Raw genomic sequence first — 25,932 nt, forward strand, 5'->3', positions numbered from 1 at the left:
TGAAGCAATCTTATGGTTTCCTTAGATAGTTTCCTTTTGTAGCATGACATCCAGGGAGAATTGTCCCAATCCTACGGGAAATACACAACTGCTTCATAAAAAGTGAAATTCAACCTATGCCCTCTACAGATACAAAAACGGAATCAAAACTAAGCCTATTTGCAATCCTCTGACTAAGGAATTGTGGTTCAATAAAACAGTGTTAATGGTTAAGATACTGTAAAGAAAAACGTAGGTTATGCATTCAGATTAAAACGGTTATTTGGACATTGTAATGGTAAATGGCTATGGGCATGCACTCGTCGAGGTCAGAAAATAACCATGCAGTTATGATGGGGACCAGGATTCTTTGTAGAAAAAACATTTTTTAAAAGGTTTTGATGCTTAATTCATGCTGAGGTTAGAGAGTAATTCAATAAGCAAGAGGGAACATTTCAATCTCACTTTTTATTCTTGCGCTTATGATACTTGGTCACCATATCCTGTAAACTGGAAACATGGAGATAAAGTAAAAGATGAAAAGATGGCCAATGAAAAACGAAAGGCAATAATCAAATGAGAAATACAATGAGATTCAGCGGATGACAAAGAGAGACAGATGTGGCAGGTTTCTTACCTGTTGATGAGGTCTTCATTGTCATCACTTTCCATCTCATCCTCAATGGCAGCTTGAAGATCTCCGATACGTTTGAAGGCTAATTTCAGGTCTGACTGCAAACTCTGATTTGCAGCTTCCAAACTTTCTAGATCCATGTCCTGCAAAGATAGACTCAGGTTTAGATGCCTTTAAAATTATTGTTATTGCTCCAATGCATCTTGCTTGAAAAAGGAAGCAACACTGAATGTAATAAATTCTCTGTATACACTAGATTATCTAGTCTAGTGTATACAGCTCTGTGTGTCGCAATGGTTACAGCGCACAAACCTGTGTGCATACAGATGTAACATGCATTAACCTTACTGACGTAGAGTGCCATTGTAATACACTTTTCATTACAATACCGTACTATGCATATAGCATTGGGTCACGGGTGCCAAGGCACACTGTCCTAGATTTACTAATGTTTCTGCACCAAAAATCGGTCTAAAAAGTGGAACAAATCTGAGCAATTTGGTGCATATTGCGTTCCTAACCTTTCCCTGAAATGCTCACCAAAGGGACAGAACTAAATGAGCCTAAAATGCACCATTTTGAGCCAAAATTGTGCCACAATTCTGGAGTAAAATTCTGTCTCTAAGGTCTCATGCACACAACAGTTGTTTTTCTTGGCCTCCGTTCAGTTTATTTTGCGGATAGGATGGGGACCCATTCATTTCAATGGGTCAGCAAAAAAAATGCTGATAGTTCATCCGTTTGTGTTCCGCATCCGTTGTCCGTGTTTCCCTTCAGCAAAAAAAAAATATAGTGCATGTCCTACTTTTTTCACATTTGCATACAAGGATAGGCATTTATTACAAGGGATCTGTGGAAAAAAACGGATCCTCGGCGGACGCACAATTTGCGGATGCAAAAAACAACTGTCGTGTGCATGAGGCCAAAGTAAGCTAATCAGTAGTTTGCATAGTGACAGAGAAAAATGTCTATTCCTGCACCAGATTTATCATCCAGCCTAAACGACTGTGATAAATCTGTGGCAGGTCTAGACAGTTTTTCTACACTTACGCTACCTTTCGGATTAGTAAATCTGGGCCGTCATTATGGTAGTGTGCCTTTTCTAATATTAACAGTGTCTATGTCTGTAATCTGATCCTGTCTTCACCCTTTAATCTGGTCAATAGCAGTGAATAGGGTTATGTTTACATAACAGATTAGCGATGGGGCTAGGGCCGCACGATATGGGAATTTTGTGCGATTGCGATTAGGGCCCTAAAAATTGCGATAACGATATGCGATGCAATATTTCAAGGGAATTGTGCTAGAGGACTATTTGCTTGGATTTTCAAGGCAAAAGCACACAGAAATTACTGATAATGCTGAAATGTAGTTATGCTTAACTCCAGAACTGAAATGCACAGTGTTTTTCAAAATAAAACATCTTTTACTAAATGAAATAACATATTTGCATTACTGCAAAAGTACAAAATACAAAACTTGCCATTTTCTTAATAGCACTGCACAGAACAGATAAACAAAATAAATAGAAGAACATTTGTTCATTAAAATAACGACTTGCCTCCAGCCCCTCCTCCCTCCCCGCACTGTAACTGATGTATCGCCGGCCGCGCTGTGCAACATAGCGGCCAGCAATACATCCGTGTCAGCCACGTAAAAAGTCAACCATCGCTTTATAAGACGCACTGCCATTTCCCCCCCACTTTTGGGGGTAAAAATTTGTCTTATAAAGCGAAAAATATGGTAATACATAGGGGTGCACCGAAATGAAAATTCTGGTCCGAAACAGAAACTTCAGGATGCCCTTGACCGAAAACCGAAACCGCCTTTTTGCCCAAATACTTTTAAAATACCTTTTTTTTTATGATTTTATTAATAATTCTTTTTCATGAATTTAATAAATCATATTATATAACATGGTGCTTCCTCATACACAAGTGATTGTACAAAACAACTGTTATGGGGGGACACTTATGGGGGGATCTGTGGATGACGGACACTGTTATGGGGGGATCTGTGGATGACGGACACTGTTATGGGGGGATCTGTGGATGACAGACACTGTTATGGGGGGGATCTGTGGATGACGGACACTGTTATGGGGGGATCTGTGGATGACGGACACTGTTATGGGGGGATCTGTGGATGACGGACACTGTTATGGGGGGATCTGTGGATGACAGACACTGTTATGGGGGGGATCTGTGGATGACGGACACTGTTATGGGGGGATCTGTGGATGACGGACACTGTTACGGGGGGATCTGTGGCTGGCACTGTTACGGGGGGGGGGGGGGATCTGTGGCTGGCACTGTTACAGGAGGGGATCTGCGGATGGCACTGTTATGGGCTGGGGGGATCTGTGGGTGGCACTGTTATATATGTGCCATCCACAGACCCCCCCAGCCCATAACAGTGACATCCACAGACCCCCCCCAGCCCATAACAGTGACATCCACAGACCCCCCCCAGCCCATAACAGTGACATCCACAGACCCCCCCAGCCCATAACTGTGCCATCCACAGATCGCCCCCGCCTCCCCCCCCGCTGCCGCCAGTATACAAATATAAGATGTTATATTCATTTATTGGTTATTAAACATGCCCCCTCAGTCCTATTACTACCTTACATCCTAATCGCTTCTGTAGAATTCAGGCAGCCCAAGCCGGGCGGCCGGCGCGTCTCTCACTGACGTCACTTGCCTGCGCCGCCGGCTTCATTCAGGCACAGACAAGAGTTACGCTGCCGCCCGCCTGGCCTGCCTGAATTCTACAGATGCGATTAGGATGTAAGGTAGTAATAGGACTGAGGGGGCATGTTTAATAACCAATAAATGAATATGACATCTTATATTAGTATACCGGAGCGGCGGGGCGGGGCTATCATATTTTCTGCCGATATGTACCAATATCGGCCGAAATGGATTAGGCCCATTTTCGGCCGCCGGAATTTCGGTGCACCCCTAGTAATACAATTGCAGCATTTTTGGGTCGGCCAATTGGTGATATATTGTGCAGGCCTAAATGGGGCTAATCTTTGTGTTTCCTGCCTGAAATAAGTGGGAAATTTTCTATGTATTAAAAGTAGTTGCAAAAACCCCATTCACATGTATTTGATGCACATTTCGGCATGGAATACGCTCTTATCTGCGTCAAAAAGATACATATATTAACTTTCAGTACCAGGTGGCCTGCTTCACAAAAAAATAATAATAATGAAGTATGGCTAATACTTGTGGCTAATGTTTGGTTGTATTAATTGTAAGAGATTGCTTTCTCTCGGGGGGGGTCGCAATTACAGACTTCTCTGACAACGGGGTTCAAGTCCAAAAGGTGCCTTATTTTGGCACTTCAGCACATCACACACATAAACATCGAAAATAAACACCAGCCCGTCTGGGCTCTACCTAATACACATGTTGTCTCTACCTCATCTATAGAGCGCCGTTCACACACGGGTTTAGAACCGGCTTCCTCAGCCATATACGGTCGAGCAGCCTCCAGGCTTGTGACCACACCAGCACCCTTGGGGGGAGATGGTCCAGAAGTCCTCCCGACTCTGACCGTGCCACCCTCTTTCCGTAGGTGTCGCTGGGCTGCCCAAAACTTCCGGCTTTACAAAGCCTTGTGGCCCCTCAGCCGTCCTGGCTGAGACCACACAGAGCCTCTCTCAGGCTCCCATCTCTCAGGCTTCCTCAGCCTTTGTTCCTCCAAGTCATACATAGAGGGTTGTTTTATCCCTCCTTGATTACAGCAGGCCTCACCTGTGATCACCTCCGGCAAAAGACAATACATGTAGTGGAAGGGTGTGGACTGGCAGATCCCATTACCAAACATATCCCCCAGTTCACATGAAATCCAGCCCAGAACAACATCTAGACAAAACTGTCTCAGCAAATTACACTTTGCTGAAACCTCTGCAGATTTCTGGATTTCAGTTATCTTACCCAGCTGAGGTATCTGGGTGGGATATACTCACCTCCCAGCACTTATACTGTACACATCACCACAGAATGTATACTGGAATATTTGTAATGACTCTAGACTGCAGGGTATTGGACTCATATCCATCACTTTTACACAGTATTAGGTTGAAAATTGCATTGCATTTAATCTTTGAAGACATTCCATCTCTGAGAGTGGTTCTGCTTTCGGTGGTCTCAGGCCTTCTTAGCCTTATGAAATGAATTTCTTGTCAATTAAATTTCAGTGAGACTGATGGGTAAATAAATGTAAAAACAATCTTCAAAAGTCATAACTGCAAAGCTGCAAGAAAACCTGACATCACTCCTAGGGATGAGCGAATCGACTTCGGATGAAACATCCATAGTCGATTCGCATAAAACTTGTTCCAATACTGTACTGAGCAGGTACCACTTGGAAATGAACCCAAGTTCAGGAAATGTTTTTTTTACAGAAGAAATCAATTTATGAATTTATTACACAAATTCTTACGAGACTTCGCAAAGTAATAACTTTGGCTCATCAGAGCCAATGTATTCTAATACTGTACGGAGCTCTTGCTACAGTATTGGAACGAAGTTTTATGCAAATCGACTTCGGATTTTTCATCCGAAGTCAATTCGCTCGTCCCTAATCAGTCCCATGGCTTTCAGTATCACTTTTATGCTGACGAGACACAAATCTACCTCTCTGGTCCAGACATCACCACCTTACTATTCAGAATCCCACAATGCCAAATCTTCCACATCCTCCTCCTTTTCCTCTCGCTTTCTAAAACTTAACATGGATAAAACAGAATTCATCACCTTTCCCCCATCTTGCTCAACCCCCCCAACAGACCTATCTATCATGATCAATGGCTGCACACTCTCCCTAGTCAACCAAGTCCGCTGCGTTGATTTCTGTCCTCTCCTTCCGACCACACATCCAAGCCCTTTCCACCATCTGCCGCCTCCAACTCAAAAACATCTCCCGCATCCGCGCTTTCCTCAACTATGAGTCTGCGAAGAGGTTTGCACATGCCCTCATCATCTCCCGCCTAAACTACTGCAATATCCTCCTCTGTGGCCTTCCATCTAGCCCCTCCAATCTATCCTCAACTCTGCTGCCCGACTAATCTACCTCTCACCCCTTACTCCTCTGCCTCTCCCAATCCCTTCACTGGCTCCCCATTCCCCAGCGAATTCAGTTCAAGATACTAATAAATACATACAAGACTGTCCACAACCTGTCCCCTCCCTACATCTCTGAGCTACTTTCCCGATACATCCCAACACGCAATCTCCGATCCTCACAGGACCTCCTTCTCTCCTCTTATCACCTCCCACAATCGCCTCCAAGATTTCTCCCATGCATCCCCCATACTCTGTAACTCGCTACCCCAACATATCAGACTCTCACCTACAGTGGAATCCATCAAAAGAAACCTAAAAACCCACCTCTTCAGACAAGCCAACACTGCTGCCTCTATACCTCCATAACCAGCTTTACCCTCTCCTACTGCGTCCTTCTCCCATACCATGTAGATTGTAAGCCCTCATGGGCAGGGCCCTGTCTCCTTCTGTACCAGTCTAACTCGTCTTGTTCATGCCTAGTGCAATTGTCTGTATTATGTATGTATACCTCTTCTCATATGTATAGCAGGGGCGTAGAGGGGGGGGGTTCAAAACCCCCCCCCCAGAGTGTCTGTCCTCCTCAGGGCCGGCGCTTCCATAAGCCAGACCAAGCGGCTGCCTTAGGGCGCACCCTGCACAGAGAAAGGGGTGGGCGGAAAAACAATCCTTTTTTTTTTTAATCCCTTACTTGCCAGCAGCGCAACGCTGCCGGGCGCCCTCCCCAGCCAGTGTTCACTCTAAGCTGCGCTTGTGTTAAGTCACAGATAGGAGCAGGAGGCTGCTGATTGGCTAGTATCAGCTAGCTGCCCTGCCATTGGTCCATCCTTTCACACCCCCTTCTCTCTGGAGCTGAACACAGCAGGAGGCAGGCGTTCTCACAGTGGATCATGTGACCATGAAGGAGCATGTGACCAGTGACGTCACAGACCTCCTTCTAACAAATCCATTCTAGCATCTACCCAGCATGTATGGCAGGACTCTGCTGAGCAAAGACCATGTGCCCAGGTGAGGTGACCACAGAAGTGCCCTGGCATCTGTCTGCTGCTGGAAGCTCAATGTGGAGCTTTATGAATGTAAAAACTAATAGCCAAGAGGCTAAACAAATCCCTGCTTGTCTGCTTCTGACCCTAATCTTAACACATAACATTCATTTGATTGAAATTTACTCTAACACCTAAAGGGATTTTTTTAAAGCCTGCTGTTTCTCTAGATGACCTTATGTTGATAGTAGTGTTAATAGAGTCTCAAAGGTCTGTAAAAATAGGGTAACTGCTTTTATAGACCCTTGAGACTATTAGCACTACTATAAACATAAGGTCACCTAGAGAAAGAGCACGTTTTTATAATTATTTTTTTCCTTTAGGTGTTAAAACATAACTTATTTGATTTCTTGAACACCTAAAAGGAAAAAAATTAAAAACCTGCTGTTTCTCAAGATGACCTTATGTTGATAGCAGTGGTAATAGAGTCTGAAAGGTCTATAGAAGCAGTTACCCTATTTTTACAGACCTTTGAGGCTCTATTAACACTACTGTCAACATAAGGTCATCTAGAGACACAGCAGGTTTTTAAAAAGATTTTTCCTTTAGGTGTTACAGCAATCGAATGAAAGTTATGTTTTAACACCTAAAGGAAAAACATAATTAAAAAAAGATGCCGTTTCTCTAAATGACCTGATGTTGATAGTAGTGTTAATAGAGTCTCAAAGGTTTGTAAAAATAGTGTACCTGCTTCTATAGACCTTTGAGACTCTATTACCACTACTTTTAGCATAAGATCATCTGGAGAAACATCAGTTTTAAAAAAATAAATAAAATTTCTTTAGGTGTTAGAGCAATCGAATGGAGGGGGAGAAATGTGACATGGGTGAGGATGGGGTTACATGATGGGCCGGAGACAATGTCTGAAGCCTGTCTGTGCCATGGACGGGGAGAAATATGACATGGAGGGCTGATGGCTAACATGGGGATTGGTTTAGGAATGATATGGCTGGTATATTTTTTTCAAACCCTGGTGTGTCTGCTAGATAAAGTCTTATAATTTGAGAAAGCTGAACACCCCCCAGAAAAAAAAATTATCTACGGCCCTGATGTATAGTGCCATGGAATAAATGGCGCTTTAATAATAAATAATACTCAGACAATGCGGGCCCTTCAAACTATTCTAAAGGATCATTATCAGTACAGAAGAGAACCAATAACAAAACATTTTTCTCAGCAATGCGGGCACATATGAACATGGGACCAACACAGAAGCCTTCAGCTGCCAAGTCCACATGTACCAGGTCAGCCAGTTTCATATGTACAAATCTGCTGACAGATGTCCTTTAAAGGAATTGTATGAGCTTAGTTTCCTTTTTTCCAGAATTAGCGCTCGTGCACAAAAACATATTTTTTTCCCCGTTTCCATTAGTTTTTTTTATAGGTCCGTATGTGGAACCATTCGCTTCAATGGGTCCGCAAAAAAAAAATTGAAATGACTTAGTGTGCATTCCGTTTCCGTATGTCCGCATGTCCGTTCTGCAAAAAAATTGAACATGTCCTATTCTTGTCCATTTTGCGGATAAGGACAGGCATTGTTACAATAGATCAGAAAAAAAATGGACATGACACAGATGTCATCCGATTTTTTTTTTTTGTGGATCCGTGTTTTGCAGACCGCAAAATACATATGGTCATGTGCATGAGCCCTTAGTGTCCCTCTTATCCATGCAAGTGAACAAGGCTGAGATGGAATACCAGAGACGGGGCATGAACAAGAGTGGCACTGTTTCAAGGACAAAGAAAAACAGAATTTGAATCTCATACAATGCTTTCAAGCCCCTAGAAAGCCAAGGAATCCAAAAAGAAATTTCAAAAAGGCATAAGTCATATCTGAAGGCTCTGTGTCCTAAATAAGGCATACTACAGATACCTACGTACATATGGCCCAATAAACAGCATGGTCAGTGCAGCAGCATAGAAGCAGTAAAATGACTTAGGACAACAGCTGTAAATGGGTAAATGAAGTAGTAGCATATAAAGAGACTTGTACCAAAGAATAGATTTATTTACCAATTCATGTTTTTTACGGCTGGCTTCTGCCTCTTTCTTGGCCAGTTCACTCATCTCTTCCTTCATGTCTCTGATCTGCCGCTGCATTCTTTTATTCTGCTCTTTTTCACGGTTCTCTGCTGCGGCTCGCTGATCCCGCTCTTCAGTCAGCTTCTCAATGTTCTCCTTCAGTCGGGTTACCAGGCTCTGTAGGCGACAAGTTTTACAATTATATCTATATACAGAATGTGTCTAGTTTGTTTCTTTTTGTTAACTGCATTATCTGATAACCCCAATACATATTCATAATTACTAATGAGACGGTGATGTATGAATAATCAAGTAACTGAACCCTCCTTGGCACTGAAGAACAGGAGTTACACCCACCTCCATGCGTTTCACTTGTGTCCTCTCAAATTCCAGGCGGGTTTCCAGTTCCCGGATTTTGGCCTCCTGTCTGCTCACCACAGATTTATCCACCATGGACTGCTCCAAGAACTCCAGCTGACTCTGCAAACCTTGTAACTGCACAGGAAAGGATAATGCAAGATGTTAGAAATTTCCAATCCGCACAACATTGAGGCTGGGTTCAGACCTGAGCGTATTTGATATGCGCGTTTAACGCACGTTTTTGTCGCGCGTTTTTAGCAATAGTAAACGCGCGTTTGACGCGCGTTTGTGTGATTGACTGCAGTGTCCTATGGCCACAAACGCGCGTCAAAACGCCCCAAAGAAGCTCAAGAACTTGTTTGAGCGTAGGGCGTTTTTCAGCGCGTTCAAACGCGCTGTAAAACGCTCAAGTGTGAACCAGGGCCATAGGGAAGCATTGGTTTTCATGTGTTGAGCGTTTTACAGCGCGTTTGAACGCGCTGTAAAACGCTCAAGTGTGAACCCAGCCTGAAAGAACTTTTCTTCGCCAGTCTTGATTCCTCCTGTGCCGCCAAAAGATGGGCAAAATGTATGCAGAGCTGCACACCTCTCAAAGACTTGGCGCTCCTCTAAAAATGTACAGCAGCCTCCTAGTTAATGTAAATTTCTGTATTTATTCACGGTAGAAAAGTGATGTGAATAAAGTGGTTTGTAGGGGGAAAAGTTGCAGCAAAAATGTGAGACTTTCTGATGCCCCAAAAGTGTCATATTAAATGTCCCCTAGTCTTCCTATTTTCAGAGTTCACAGAAATAAAAACTGATAATTGAAACTCATTGCGGTGATTTCAGATGTATAATAATATAATTATAGTATCTGTGTAATCCGTTATGTACACATATGTATGGACACTGTAGAGCTGTTCTTTGAAAATGGCTTAAATGTTTAAACGGGTCATCCCACAGAAAATATTCTACAGTTTTTAAACCAGCACCTGGATCTGAATCCTTTTGTAATTGCATGTAATTAAAAATTTTGCATAGCCACTGAGTTACTCAATAAAAATCTGTCTAGCGCCACCTGCTGTTTTTTCCTATTTCTTTGACCTGCTCACTGAGAAGGCTGCACGTGCTCAGTTTTATCCTTCAACTGCCTCATGAGTTATGATAGGGAGATCATGGACACGCCTCCTGAGCTGTGATAGGGAGATCATGGACACGCCTCCTGAGCAGCAGCAGAAAAGTCACTCCCCTTGAGCCGTCAGCTTCATATAAATCTAGTAGCGCAATGAATGGGGAGATCTCTGGATCCATGTGAGGTGCAGGGCTGGTTCTAGCTTTGTTAGAAAGAGGTTTTCTATGTACTATAAGAGGTCTGATTTTCATTTTTTACATTAGTGATGGGATAACCCCTTTAACTACTGAGACAAATATAATGTGTCCATCAGGTAATAAATAAAGGGGTGACTGAGAAATTATTTTATACAGAGCGAGTGTGCTACAATCATGGGGAAAGGACAGTTAAAGGGGTATGTCAATATTGGTTTATTTCATGTCCCCCATCCTTGATGCGAATATCCCGATTGGGGCAGGATACATGACATTCTCCATTGATAACTATTAAAAGTTGCCTACCAGGCTGGCGCTGCTCCCCCCCCCCCTCTAATTATACTTCTGGCACTCCATCACCACAGCGTCTAAGGCACTAGCGAGAGATTTATTTTAACACATGTGCTGTAGTGATGGAATGTAGGTGACAGACCATAAATGTGTTGTCAGTGATGACTGACACGTTCATTGTGGGTGTTAATCGGGCACAGATCAAGTGCACAATGTATGGCACCTGAACCAGGACGTGCCAGGAGCATTTCTTCACTGGCGAGTGCAGCACTGGCACAGTAGGCAATTTTTAATACTTTACAATGGAACCGTTTTTATACTCATCAAGGTGAAGAACATAAACAAAAAAAAATATCTCGATATACCCCTTTAACAAACTCAAAGTAAACATAAAATAAAAGCAACAATAACATAAATGTTATAAAGGGGTTCTCATCAAGACATCCACTTTTTACACTGAAGGTCAGCTTATTTTTACATCCTCAGCTGTTTCAAATTCCAAACATTTTCCTGCCTGCCATTTATTTTCCTTTTATGTCAGACAATCCCTTTAGGCTCCATTCACACGTCCGTGGTGTGTTGCGGACCAGCAAATTGCAAATCCCCAACACACCCGCCCGGCACCCCTATAGAAATGCCTATTCTTGTCCGCAGCTGCGGACAAGAATAGGACATGTTCTATCTTTTGCGGAGCTGCGGACACGAAGATCGGGGCCGCGCTCCGCAAATGCGGACAGCACACTGTGTGCTGTCCGCATCCATTCCGTCCCCATTGAAAATGAATACAAAATTGTGGAAAGGATGCGGACCCATTTGTGGACGTGTGAATGGAGCCTTAACGTAATCATGTTAATGCTTTCATAGTGGTCAAACCTAATACTATCAAGTGAAAATGCGAACAGAAAAGAAAAGCAATACAAGGTTTACATAGGAAGGGATATTCTAAAGAAACACAAAATGAAAAAATCTATAAGATATATCGACGCCTTGTTCCTTCAAGCCTGTGTTAATCCACCAGTGCACAACACCTCATCTTGCACTGGTATTGACTGGGAATTACTTAATGTGTTTTATTTACTTACTTTCACTAACACAGATCAACATGGCTCTTAATTACTAAAGATGAATGCATGAAGTGAATGAACTGCATGCAAGAGCCATCAAGAGATGCCAAAGGGTCACTAAAGTAGTTACATTGCACATTTTTCTGAAAACACTTCATTCTTCACCATTCCTTAAATTCATCAACACAATTTCTGCAGTATTGTCTAGTGAGAAAATCTAGGCTTTTCGTACAACCAGTTATTGGGTATATGTTTATTTTGTTAAATCTAAGCCAGAGACTAAACAGTCAGCAGCTAATTAGCAGATTCTAATTTTCACAACAGCAGGGGAGGAGTGTGCTGATCTTGTGGGAAGCAGTGACCAGCTACTCATATCATATGGTTACTCTGCAGGTGACACAGCTCCACATATATGTTCACTGTGCAAAAGAACTTGCACAAATACAGCTTTTAGACTTGTTTTGGTCATGGATGGATGCCAAGAAATAAGAGAAAAATGTACAAACCAGTATCTGTCACAAGTGAATTGCTCTAGAACGTCAACCTTTTGTAATGGGAGTGCATAAAAAGCAATTAGTGTAGGTGATAAGTGTCTGATTAGTGGGGGTCCTACTGCTGTGTCCCACTGTGTCAATATGAATGAAGCGGTTGATAAATATTCATGCTGCCATTCCATTCATCTCTATGGGACTGCCAAACAGTAGCAGAGTACGTTGCTCAGATACTTCTGTCAGTCCTATAGATCTAAATGGAGCTGCAACATACTTGCTTGATTGCTGGTCCAAACAGCTGATTGGCAAGGCGCTGGAAGTTGGTACTCTGCCAATCATCAACACACTAGCACTGCACAACTCCTTTAAGTCTTCAGGAATTGTAAAAGGGTTATCCAAGATTTTTATACTAATGACCTGTCCTCAGGATTGGTCAATAGTATCTAATCGATGGGGTCCAACACCCTGGACCCCCACTGAACAGCTGTTTGAGAAGGCACCACGCTGCTGTGAGAGCCGCGGCCTTCTCCGTGCTTACCAAGCACAACGCTGTACATTGTATAGCGGCTGTGCTTGGTATATAGCAGCTCAACGCCATTCACTTCTATGGGGTTGCGCTGTTCCTAGGCCACGTGACCGATGAACATGTCATCACTGGCCTAGGAAAAGCTAAGAGAAGGCCGTGGCAATACTGCAAGCGCTGCTGCCTTCTCGAACAGCTGATCGTCGGGGGTCCCAGGCTTCGTACCCCCCCACCAATCAGATGTAAAAATCTCGGAAAACCACTTAAAAAATGCATAGGAACTCTCCAATTTGTCATCAGAACACTCCTACAACTGAGCAGAACAAGTCTCCGAATATGGCAGGGTTTACACATCCCGGCCACTAAAAAAAAAAACGATACAGGGAAAAAATAAATGAATGGGGGGCGGGCACAGCCACAATACGGGTGCATAGTTGCTCTATGTCAAGCACCCCCAAACCTTCAGGTTTGAATAATTTAACTCTGGAGTGATGTAGACGGTAATGAGCTATGCAAAATATTTCTAGGTCTGTGACAACTTATCACCTAAAAGCACAAGCATTAATTTAACTTCTTGGTGAATTGCTTTTTTCCAACCGCATAATTTTTCTCTTGGCTCAGCTTAGAGCACTGCAGATATGGATGCAAAGACCACAACATCCTTTAAATTAATGATGCAAGGTTTAATATATTAACATATAGATTTAGCTTAAAGAAAAAAAGCAGGATCAATGTTTTGGGCTTCTTGCCGATGATCCCTGTAAGGCTTACCCTGACAATTGAGGGATGAGTTATCATAGATTAGACGATGCCTCATTAATTTCAAATTTACAGGTCAATGATACAATTTGCATTGGAGTAATAGTATTTCATTTGGCTCCTGCGTTCTCTCTCGTTTCTTCTACGTTTCTTTTAAATGTCAACTAAAGCTTGTTGACTGCAAAAATCTAACAATTAGCAGGTCAATTTAGCTGCAAGGTTACATATGCCACAGCCATTAATTGGCTAATGATACCTAGCACAAGTCTGCACTAAAGAGAAAATAAACCAGAGAAATTACAGGTGAAGATGAGCGCCCAGTAATTGGAAGGTTTACATGAAAAATGGGGAAAATTGGTCCAAACCAAGACATTTTTTATTTAAGGAGTTGTCACAGTAAAAATATTCTACAATTCTCAAACCAGCGCCTGGATCTGAATACTTATGTAACCGCATAACTGCATGTAATTAGAAATGTATTATAGCTTCATTAGAGTTAGGGCTCATGCACACGAACGTATTTTCTTTCCGCTTCCGTTCTGCTTTTTTTTGCGGACCGTATGCGGAACCATTCACTTCAATGGGTTTGCAAAAACAACGGAAGGTACTCAGTGTGCATTCCGTTTCTGTATTTCTGTTCCGCAAAAAAGTAGTGCATGTCCTATTATTGTCCTCAAATCACGTTCCCAGGCCCCATTCAAGTCAATGGATCTGCAAAAAAAACGGAACGCACACGGAACACATCGGTATGTCATCCGTATTTTGCAGATCCATACTGTAGAAATGCTATGCCCAGCCCATATTGCTTATGTGTTTGGTGATTAATAAGTTACTGTTCCATTTTTCGATCCGCAAAAAACATCACATACGGAAACCACACGGATATGTTTTGTGGAATACCGGAACAGAAGAGGACTTAAATCAGAAAAAAAAAACCTCAGATATGAAACAACGAAACCGTGAAAAATGGACCGCAAAACAACAACAGTCGTGTGCATGAGCCCTTATTCAATGAAATCCATCTGAATAGCGCCACCTGCTGTTTGTTCTTTTTTTTTTTTATTTCTCTGTCCTGCTCACTGAGATAGAAGCACATGCTCAGTTCTATCCTTCAACTACCACCAGCTGCAGCAGAAAGGTGCCACCAAGCTGCTTACCAATAAAAAATAAAAATAAAAACTCTCACATTTATCATATAAAAAAAATAAAATTACCGTATTTTTCACCCTATAAGACACCCCCCCCCCCCCCCAAGTGTGTGTGTGTGTGTGGGGGGGGGGGCGTGTCTTATGGGGCGAATACTAATGAGTGTTTCCATTATGGAAGTGTTTATTAGTACAGGAGAACAGTAAAGAGGCGAATGCAGCTCTCCTAGAGCTCTGCACTCACCGCTTTCTGGTCTTCTTCTGTCGGCTCCACGCTGTGCTGTGACATCAGCACTCTGTGACCTCACGCTGTGCGGCATCGGGTCACAGCACAGCGCGTGGTAGGAAAAGCAAGGAGCGCACTGGATCCTGGAGCAGCAGCGGCGTATGGAGCAGGAGAAGTAAGTTGATTTATTGTTTTCGTATGATTTGAGGTCTGGGTGGGGGTCTTATTAACATGCCAGTCTGATCCGAGTTCTGAATGGGGGTCTTAACATTGGGGGTCTGATCTTAGTGTCTGAATAGGGATCGCATTAACATGGGGGTCTGATCTGAGGTGGGAATAGGGGTGCTAACATTGGGGGTCTGATCTGATTGTCTGAATGGGGTTCTTACTAACATGGGGGTCTTATTAACATTGGGGTCTAATCTGAGGTCTAATTGGGGGTCTTATTAACATTGAGGGTCTGATCTGAGGTCTGATAAAAAATATATTTTATTTCTTATTTTTCGCCTCTAAAACCTAGGTGCGTCTTATGGGCAGGTAAGTCTTATAGGGCGAAAAATATGGTATGTGTCCTGCATGGTGAATGAAAAAAATAATAAAAAAGATGCACAATGCCTAAAATGCTGTTTTTTTGTCAGCTCCCCTCCCCCAAAACCACACAGTCAACACAATCGTGGAATTATACTTTTCCATTTTACCCAATGAATATTTTTTTTTTATATTTTGTAAAATACATTATTCTAAATATTAAATGATGTCATTAAAAATACAAACAATCTACACCGACATAAAAATGGCAAAAGTTATGGCTCTTAGAAGGTGAGAATGGAAAAAAAAAAAACAAACATGGCTCAGATGGAAATGGGTTCCTTGTATCTGCCATAAATAAGAGAACGATGCAAAAACCCTATGCTGCATCATGATGACTGGTGTAATGTCTGAGCGTGCCCCTCTACACGGCATGGCTTGGCTATAGCCTATTTGCATTCAGTCCATGTTGAAATGCATTCAGAAGGAAGCAGTGTGACCTCTGTCTGCTTACACAATCCTGCTATAACTTATGTAGCAATTAAAGTAGATAAAAGTCTTCCTGAAAAGATAAAAAGGTTCTAGTCCCAAGACAATTATGTGTTTCAAGTTTTATCAAATTATTAACGAGCTCTCTCAGGGCAGATAATTATTAGGCCTGTAAAACGTGTACAGTATATAGTCAGCAAAAGGAGACTTATCCAGCGACTGGGAGCGTACATTAAATGCTGCTTAATGATACTACAGGAAAAGTAAGGAAATATGAATAAGAAATAAGATATCTTTTGTTCTCTGCCACAAGATTTTAACCACAATGTTTCAGGCCAATCGGTGCAATGAGTGAGAAATACCATACTACTACCAAATTCCTGGATTTTAAAAAAAAGCAACCCCCTAGCTGCCTTTACTGCTCTAACAGCAGGCTGGCACTTTTCCTAGAATCCTGAATAGCTGCTATATGCACATGAAGACATGTTGCTGAATAAGGGCTAATGCACACGGCTGTAGCCATTTTTACGGTCCGCAAATCCGGTGCACTGAGGGGCATGACCAGCACTGAAAAGCTGAAATAAGATGCCCTGAAGAGGCTAGGATCCACCCCTTGGTGTGAGTAAGCCCTAATTTGCATAAATAATTAAAGGGTTGTCTCACTTCAGCAAATGGCATTTATCATGTAGAGAAAGTTAATACAAGGCACTTACTAATGTATTGTGATTGTCCATATTGCTTCCTTGGCTGGCTGGATTCATTTTTCCATAACATTATATGCTGCTTGTTTCCATGTTTACGACCACCCTTGCAATCCAGCAGCGGCTTCGTCTCTGTGCTGCAGCTTGGCCATAACCCCTACCTTTATCTATATGATAAATGCCTTTTTCTAAAGGAAGACAACCCCTTTAAAGTATTTTTTTCTCAGGAATGCAGCAACTGACCACACAAGTATAAATTTAATCAGCAGGACAACCCTACCAGACAGCATGTCTAGTTTAATAGGGGTGATCCTGCTGACATGTGCTTTTTAAACAGGTGGAATAATTTCACTATATTTTAATCAAAGAGTAGCATGGCTGTCTTAGACACTGGATAGTGTGGTCACAGTCAAGGGACTATTTTATTTCCTAGTTCATGGTTTGTGGGGGTTGTGTATGACAGAAGGACAGGGGTGAACTGGAAACCTAATGTGGCCCTGGAAAGAAACCTAAAAGTGGCCCCATGTTGTTGGTGGGTCCAAATCGATGCAAGGTGGGGCAACACAAGTAGGCTGAGTCAACAATATCAGAACCATATATCACAGTGCAGCACCAAATATTGCCCAAAAGCTCTCCCTCTGTAGTGGCTTGGGCAGCGCCCTGGGCATCGGCCCACTGGGAAATTTCCTTGCAAGTTCTATAGCCAATCCATCTCTGCAGAAGGATCTTGTCTTCTGTGTTCTTTCAATCCCTGCACCATGCACCACTTCTCAGGCTCTGCACAGTATAATGAGTTTGTTCTGGAGTGTTCCTTAACGTAATGGTATGCATACTATGTACTGGCACTAGGCCAGGGAGACTCTTACCTTCTCCTGCATCTCTTGCTTCTCTTTGCTGGCTTCCTCAAGTTGCGTCTGCAGGTCATTGATCTGAGCCAAGTCTCGGGAGGACTAAGGGAGGAAATGACAGGGTTTGTTAGCTTGCTCATTGAGAATGGGATGCCCTCCCCACCAAAATAATACAAGGAAATATTCTCTGCTTGAAGGAGTTCCACAAAACACACCAAGTCCCAAGGCTCTCAGACTGAGCAAACTGGTCTGCAGCAAAAATCGATTTGCTTTATTTACATTACAAGCAGTTAATCTATTGATAAAGTTGTGCATTTAATTAAACTCGATGTTTGTAAGCAGCAGGTTTTGTGCCGGCCGTCTTCTGCTCAAACAGGCAGAGCATTCAGCTCAACGTGCAATAATCCAGGCTGTAGGGCAAGACCAGCAAAAGGCACATGTGAAACTGTAGCATAGCTATTATATCTTCTGGCGAATACAAATACCATGAAAACAAGCAGAGAATACACTGCACGGAGATCTGAATGGAGGAGCAAATGGACATGTGCCGGCCAAAGGACCTAATCTCATGCTATGGTCGTTTCATCTGAGTCATATACAAAAAAAGCCTCAAATATTAGATTTTAAGTTTAACTATTATTTACTATCACTTTGATGGTTTTAGAAGTGCATGGACGACCTGTCACATTACACGTGCATTAAACGTGGCTCAAGACTTTGGGGCCATGAAATCTGTTTATCCAGAGGCTTGGCATGTAGTCACAAAAAAGGCTTGGTTCATGTTTGTCAAACAGCAGTCCCTCTGTACTTTATGATTGTGCAGAATGCTGAATATAGGCGTATACGGCATACGTACAACTGGCATTGCTTCACCACAAACACTTGCTAGGTGAATGTCGGCCAAGCCTGCTGATTTGAGTGGGATTGACTGACCACCTAATGTGTGTGGGAGTCTCCCAATGGCAGATGTCAGAGATGGTTGGATTTCAGATGTCATGTTGGATTTAAACATGTGTGATCCCGTTTGACCTCAGGAGATAACCGACCCACTAGAGGCACCAGGCAGCGGCTATCTCTTCTCCCTGATTCACAAGACATGCATGGTCTGTCGAGCATGCATATGGGGGAATTGGGTGGAAGAGATTTCGGTAGACAGTTATCTCGTGGCATGGATAGTTTACAAGATTTAAGTTCTGACTTGTTAACATGACTCTGCGTTGACTTGTATCAAATTTATTTGCATCAAATACAATAATAACCATTATAAAAATGTTAAAAAAAAGATGGTGTACTGCCCGATTATTAACCTAGGAAAGGCACTGGAGTCTCTCCGGCTACTCGGCCCTAGGCCACACAGAACACATAAATGGGCAACTAATAGTTAGGCATCAATTTTTCTTGAAGGAAGAATATTTTCTCTGCTTTGTTACCTGTAGTTTGCTACCATAAAAGTCAATGTCTCAATTCAGAAAGAGCTTCAAGACATATTCTTTTTGGATGTTAACTTGAGATACCTATTTACGTCTAATTAATTTGATTTGAAAACTATTCTCAGGCAAGACTGCCTTTAGCAGTTGTAAGATTTTCTTAAAGAAAATTAAAAAAAAAAAATTACTGAAAAGACGTAATAGGAATAATAATAATAAGGAGTCACCTGAGCTACAGCTGCCTTTTGTTTCTTCATCAGCTCGTTCATATCCTCCTGGTCCTCCTCCATTCTGCTCTGTAAATCATTCTTCTCCCTCTGCACACGGCTGATTTGCTCCTCCATCTGTCAATTAAAAATACAGAATTGGTTATTAACGAGCAAAGACCAGAGAGCAAGAAACACAAGCATTAAACGACGACATTTGTCATTTTGCTTGCAGCGGCTTCATTAGGTTTGTTCCTCTTCTGAATTTAAGTTTTTGATAGAAATGCTAACTGATGAAAGTTTATTTCCAGGAGACAGTAACAATAATGCCCAATGCATTCCATTTTTATTTGTAGTGACCAACAAAAGGCAACCTTGACAATCTAAGAAATTACATCAACAGCTATACGGCACGTCCGGGAGTAATTCTCTCACATAAACGAGGCAGCAAAGAAAGTCTTATTTTATTTACACATTTTACATCATAGCCAACATGCTATTGTTCACAAAATGTATTAATTTTGTGATTAAGATTGCTCTAATTTCTCACAATTGCGCTGGTCTACCCTGGTTTCGATACTCCTGGATTACTTTCTTGTCACAGCTCCCTCCCCTGCCAGTGCTTGCTAGGCAATGGGTGTAAAAGTGGTGTTCTAGACTTAAATATTGATGTCCTATCATCAGGACAGTTAATCAATATTAGATTGGTGGCGATCCAACCCCGGTACCCTCATAATTATCTGGTTTGGGCAACAGTTGGAGCCAGAAGGTATACAGTGAATGGAACCAAAATCTCAAGGTTCTGTCCACTGTCTAGTGGTGGTGCCAGGGTACTAGTCAGGTGAACGAGAGCTAAGCTGCAGTATGTCGGCACCAGCATCTGATACTGTGGGGGTGATCACTGCATGTAAATACAGAGCTTTACCCCCACTGAACGAGCAACAAGTTGTCAGAAAAGAACACTTCCTTCCCGATAATCAACTGCTCCTCGGCCCCTGTAAACCCAACATTAGTGTGTAGATGTCTAATATAGAGAGAGGATAGGGCTGCATTACCACATTCAGTAAATGACCACATTAGTGTCCAACTCCACTTACAGTAATAAAGTATATAACAAAACATCTATTCCTCCCTTAATATCTGCCTACCATTTTATGTTATCCTGTTTTATATTATTTTATATATTGAAGCTACGACAAACATATAAGGGATTCTATTACATGTGTCCCAGGAGATCAGCCAGGTTCCTCCTTCCTTCTCTTCACTACCATATGTCTGCCTGTGAGTCAACTGGCTGAAGAAGGAGCCTCATCCCCCTTTCACTGTTTGCAATAGGAGACCAGAAATGCAAACCCTTGTCACCAGTATGTTAACACCTGTGTGAGGAATATGGATTATTATCTACTGTTAGCCATGTTTCCACACCCACCATTTGCTGAAAGGTAGCAGAGGTAGTGAGCTCCACAGGGGGGCCCTGCTTCAAAGCCAGCAGATGGCAGAGGACCTCTAGCAGTCCACCAGTGTTTACAACTTTTCACACTTCCATTCAGCCAGCCAGGAACCCAGCTAATGGAACAGGAAAGACCTCGCTGCAGGAGGTCTATTCCATTCCCCAGTTCAATGGAAATTATCAGAGATTCTGGGGCCGGCAGTTCATAAGGAATTATGAATCGCCCGGTCAACACGGGCACAAACCGGATACATATTTGTGTCTTTGTGGCCACGATGAACAGGCCCGTGGTCATGGTTTGGTGGTGGGATGCCAGGGAAGGGAGATATACATATCCACCCACAGAAACTAACGGTACCATGCTTGGACTCTACATGTAGCCGGAACCCAGGCGGGTCTGTTGGTCCCAGAACCATCTCCCTGTGACCTGGTCTGAACCTATGAACCCTAAAGGGTTTTGTTGGTCATTGAGCTGCCAGGATCAGCAGGGAGGGGGGGACCCTTCCCAGAGGCAGGAAAAGGAAGGGCCAGCTACAATTTAAAAGGCTTGTGCCAGCAAGCGTGCTTGTCTTTTCTCTGAAGGAGGATCACATTGTGCCATTTGTTTAGAGGGACCTGCAACCTGCTGACATCACTGCCCTCTATGTGAATACAGCTAAGAACTCAACACCACCCAAAAGGACTCTTCCATCTGGTAAACTGACTTTTGTTCGGCTTAACCCTGTTTGTACCATACCACCTGTATTTGTAACCTCAGACCACTGTATATATTCCTTGTGTGTATAGTGTTACTTCTAGTGAGCCCTTAAGGCGATTAAATATATAATTTAATCTTGTGCTGTCTTGTATCTCGATCACGATTCCCCACGTCCGTGTTTCGGCCTAGTTATACGCTACCGCGGGTTGGGTTCTCACCCTATATAATCCCGTTAGTGGATCGGGCTTATATCAAACAAGGAACTGGTGGCAGTCTTCCCGGGCTGATAACGCGCTGTTTCACTGGGGCAGTGAAAAGGCTCTCTCAGCTTGTTGCCTCTCTGTGCCTGTGTGGACCAGAGGAATCTGTGAAACTGTACCACGACTGACGTTACCCGCTCCTCCAGGAGGGCGTAACGTCACGCCTTGGTAACCAGTGACCATACCGTATCTCATGAGCTCGAAGTAGTTGACGTCTGACGTCAAGCGGGCACGAGGGGTGGTATTCGTCACAACCTGTATGAAAATCCTGCAGAAAACTGCGCTACGGCAGGGCTACACACATTGACTCTAAGCAGCAAGTATGTATCGTCCTGCCCTTACCCGCTTTTAACATGAAAATACTTTATATAAGGGCTCATGCACACAAATGTATTTTGTTTAAATGTCCATTCCATTTTTTTACAGGTCCGTACACAGAACCATTCATTTCAATGGGTCCACACAAAAAAAAGAAAATGACTCTGTGTGCATTCCATTTCCATATGTCCGTTCTGCAAAAAAATAGAACATGTCCTATTCTTGTCCGTTTTGCGGACAAAGACAGGCATTGATACAATGGATCTGCTAAAAAAAACACTGATGCAATACAGACGTTATCATTTTTTTGCGGATCTGTGTTTTGCGAACTGCAAAATACATAAAGTCGTGTGCATGAGCCCTAAGGCAGAGGTTCCCTATCCACCAGTCTGGGCAAAGATACTACATACTAAATAATCTGTTGGAGTATATGAAAATTGGTGTGGTGGTAAAGCTTATTTAATGGACTTAGAAACACATTTGTCTATAATTCTTTATTTTCACAGCTATGCGGCATAGCAGCTGAAGGCAGAAAGCAACGGCGCTAGACTTAGGAGGGGTGGTGCTGTTAATAAAGAGAATAATGCTGGCTTCAGAAAGTTAATGAATCTATTAGCACATCATTCCAAAAGCAAAACGACTTCTCTGGCTCTGGCTTAGCTGTCATCTATCTTATTATTACTGGGGGGGAAACTGGACATAGCTTAGAAGAGACATTTATTAAACTTAGTTTAAATGAAAATGTCATTCCAAGGCTGCATGCCCCAGCTACCCGTATCATTTCCGCATGATGATAATAGCAAACATAGCAAGTGTATCCAGCAGCAGAGAGGTTAACCGAGGACAAAACTTTATTCGGGACTCAATGCAGCTGTGACGGTCACAATGCAGATTGCCTTATTATTATATTATGCTAGAAAACCAGGATCATGAGAACCAATTACGTTACTAGCAGGGTTTTTTTTTTTTTTTGCTTTAAAGAGAGACATTTGAAGGTCTTTAGCAAATATTCCAGACGATGATATTACAAGATCTCACGATAAATAAATCCTATAACACATTCACTTAGCAGAGGATCAATCAATTCTTACAAGATAGGTCAACATGCTAACAAACATCATTTTCACTGTCCTTGGATACGGCAACAATATTGCCATTCAGCGAAGTAGAAGTCAGTGTCTGGTACCACATGCCGACAGCATAAGTAGATGGAAAAGACCCAAAGACGGAGAAAATACTAGTAGGTTCCTCAGATGATATGAGAATATATAATGGGGAAAATGTGATCTAAAGTAGGCAAAGTATTAGGCCGCATTCAAGACTGCCAAACCGTGGATCCACAAAACACGAGCACCAGCCATGTGCACTCCGGATAGCAGCGACTTCAATGGGTCCACATTTCCACAAAATTCTGTGAAAGATAGGACATTTCCTATCTTTTGTGGTGTGGAGACAAGGACAGGATTTTCAGTCTGCAACACAGGCACAGCAGCCACACATTAGTGTGAATGCACCCTAAGGATCACTGCACAAGACCGTATCCGCTTTACGGTCCGCAAATTGCAGATCTGCAAAATACGCACGCGGTCCGTGTTGCATACGCATTTTTTTCTTACTTCAATGGCATTTTGAGGACAAGTATAAGACATGTTCTATCTTTTTGCAGAATGGACATGCAGATACGAAAAGTACGGATGTCTGTTCCGCAAAAGGTTAGACCATGTCTACAAAATGCTGACCACGGACCCATTGAAAACAATGGGTCCACAAATAAAATGCAGACAGCACACGGACCGCATCCTTATTCTGAAAATCCGCGATTTACGGACAGGAAAACTGATATGGTCGTGTGCATGGGGCCCTACAGGGTGGCCAAAATAAAAACAAAAAATCCAGAGTATAATTCAGACCATAAAAAAAGTGTAAATATGAGAATATCGAGGAGATGTACAAAGAAATCTCTGCCAGAATGCCACTGAACAGAGCCCAAAATGTTTGTGACACTTTACAAGCTAAAAGAAGTACAAAAACATGCCAAAATTATAAAAGACATGCCATCTTTTGTTTCAAATTAATGGTGTACATGCCAATTATGGAGTGATGCAAAAAAGGAAAAACATGCTGTAATATACTAATATACTATAATACGCAAATGCCATTATGATAAAACTTGTACGCTTCCCAGATTACAACACAATTGCTAAATCTTCATATGCATTTAGGATGAAGCAAATGTAATGAAAACAATTATGTATAAGGCACTTAAAGAACAGGTCATCAATATTTGATCGGCGGGGGTCCGATACCCGGCACCCCCGCTGTTACACTGGGTTCACAGCTGAGCGTTTTACAGCGCGTTCCTACGCGCTGTAAAACGCTCAACAGGCAAGAACCAATGATCCCCTATGGGCATGGTTCTCACCTGAGCGTTTTACAGCGCGTACAAACGCGCTGTAAAACGCCCTACGCCCCAAGAAGTACAGGAGCTTCTTTGGGGCGCAGTGTCGCGCGTTACCGTACATAGACTTCCGGGAACTCGCGACAATGGGCGTTCGCTTGTTGCCGGAGCCGCGTCGGTACGCTCAGGTGTGAACCCAGCGTTAATCTGTTTGAAGAGGAGGTGGTGCTCCATGTGGTCGCTGCTTCCTGTTCTTTACCTGGTGTTCTATCAAAAAACCCTACCGCGTGAAAATGCCATACCCCACGTGACTTCCGGTGAAGCGTTCAGCTGGAGAAGAGGGTGTGCGCCTCAAGGCAAGCGCACTATCGGCCTGAGATTTGTTAAAAATCTCATTCAGGCTGCTTCTACTGTATTTTCTGCAGATTCCACTGAGCAAAATCTGCAACATATATATGTCATTTGTAGCTGTACACTAATGTGTAATTTGTATATACAATAAATCTCCCCGGTGAGAATTAAAGCCTATTTTCCACATATCATACACACAAAAAGGCCTAGGGGCATGGCCAAATGGCATAAGCAAGCGGGAGCTGAGCCACGGCCATCCATGTAGGTATCATATTAACTCATTACAAGCAAATTGTTCAACCATCAGATCTCCTTACCCCTGAGGGCGCACGCGCGGTGTCCATGAGTCCACGCGTGCGCACTGAAGGGTAGGGAGTTCGGATGGTGGTTCACGGTTCACTTTGCGAGCGATCCCTGCCGCTGAGGCGCACACCCCCTTCTCCAGCTGATCGCTTCACCGGAAGTCACGTGGGGTAAGTTATTTCCATGGGGTAGGGTTTTTTGATAGAACACCGGCACTTAGGCTCGGAAGTGCAGTGTAATGATGAGCACTTGCTCCATTCATTCGAATGGAGCAAGTACTTGCAATTATACCATATGTAAGCTACTTAGAAAGAAGGTTGAGCACAATGGTGTAGAAAAGGACTCAAACTCTAGCAACACAGTGTGGCCAGCAACCCTTAGCACTGGGGTGAGGGGGTTGAATTTCACCAGGTTTCACTGTATTCTTAAAGGTAATGTGTCCATGTGTTTGTTTTTGGTTTTGTTTTTACATGGAAAATTTAAAATAACATCAAAAATTCTTAAAAACTATGTTAACCACCAAAACGCGATTTCAACAATAGGTTATTTTCCTCAGGAAGCTTTAGCTTCCAAACAGATGACTAAATTAATTGGCTTCCAATGAAACTAGCCCTAGAGTATGCATGCATGCTTGAGATAGGGAAATTAAATTTTGAGCCCAAGGAAATCAGGGATCAATAGGAGTATATTCTGTGTACATCTCTGCAGGCTATGTTGGCTCTACGTAAAGAACATTTTATAAAGAAATAAACCTTACCGCTGTCTTCGCTTTTGAAAGATCATCGATTTGAAGATGGAGATCCTCCATTTCAACCTCCATAGATTTTCGAGACTTTACTGCAGCTGCGCAAGTGAATTCAGATTCTTCCAGCTGTGTTTAAAATGCAAAATTCAATAAGACTGTTGGACAAAGACTTGACCTATCAATATTTCCTGCAGATTTGAATTACGGCCTATAGTATAAAAACATATTACAACATTCTAGAATGTATTCACCTCAGCCAGTGCCAGGCTTGAGGCAATGCACAAAAGGATTTTC

At 42.7% G+C, this 25,932-nt stretch overlaps 1 protein-coding gene across 20 annotated transcripts in view; it reads right to left on the minus strand.

Annotated features, from left to right (window-relative positions):
• MYO18A (myosin XVIIIA) overlaps nt 1-25,932 on the minus strand; it is a 316,966-nt gene that overhangs the window by 31,272 nt on the left and 259,762 nt on the right. For 16 of the 20 annotated variants that reach the window (XM_040423434.1, XM_040423436.1, XM_040423419.1 and 13 more), the window contains 7 exons: nt 25,651-25,764; nt 19,138-19,254; nt 17,502-17,585; nt 9,111-9,248; nt 8,745-8,930; nt 617-756; nt 445-489 (listed from right to left, as the gene is read on the minus strand). In XM_040423434.1, the coding sequence (XP_040279368.1) occupies nt 445-489; nt 617-756; nt 8,745-8,930; nt 9,111-9,248; nt 17,502-17,585; nt 19,138-19,254; nt 25,651-25,764 (824 nt within the window). The remainder of the gene's footprint in view (nt 1-444; nt 490-616; nt 757-8,744; nt 8,931-9,110; nt 9,249-17,501; nt 17,586-19,137; nt 19,255-25,650; nt 25,765-25,932) is intronic. The other 4 variants (XM_040423435.1, XM_040423437.1, XM_040423420.1 and 1 more) reach the window with 1 other exon arrangement.

This window comes from Bufo bufo, chromosome 3, assembly GCF_905171765.1.
Source record: "Bufo bufo chromosome 3, aBufBuf1.1, whole genome shotgun sequence".
In the NCBI taxonomy this organism is placed as follows: Eukaryota; Metazoa; Chordata; class Amphibia; order Anura; family Bufonidae; genus Bufo; species Bufo bufo.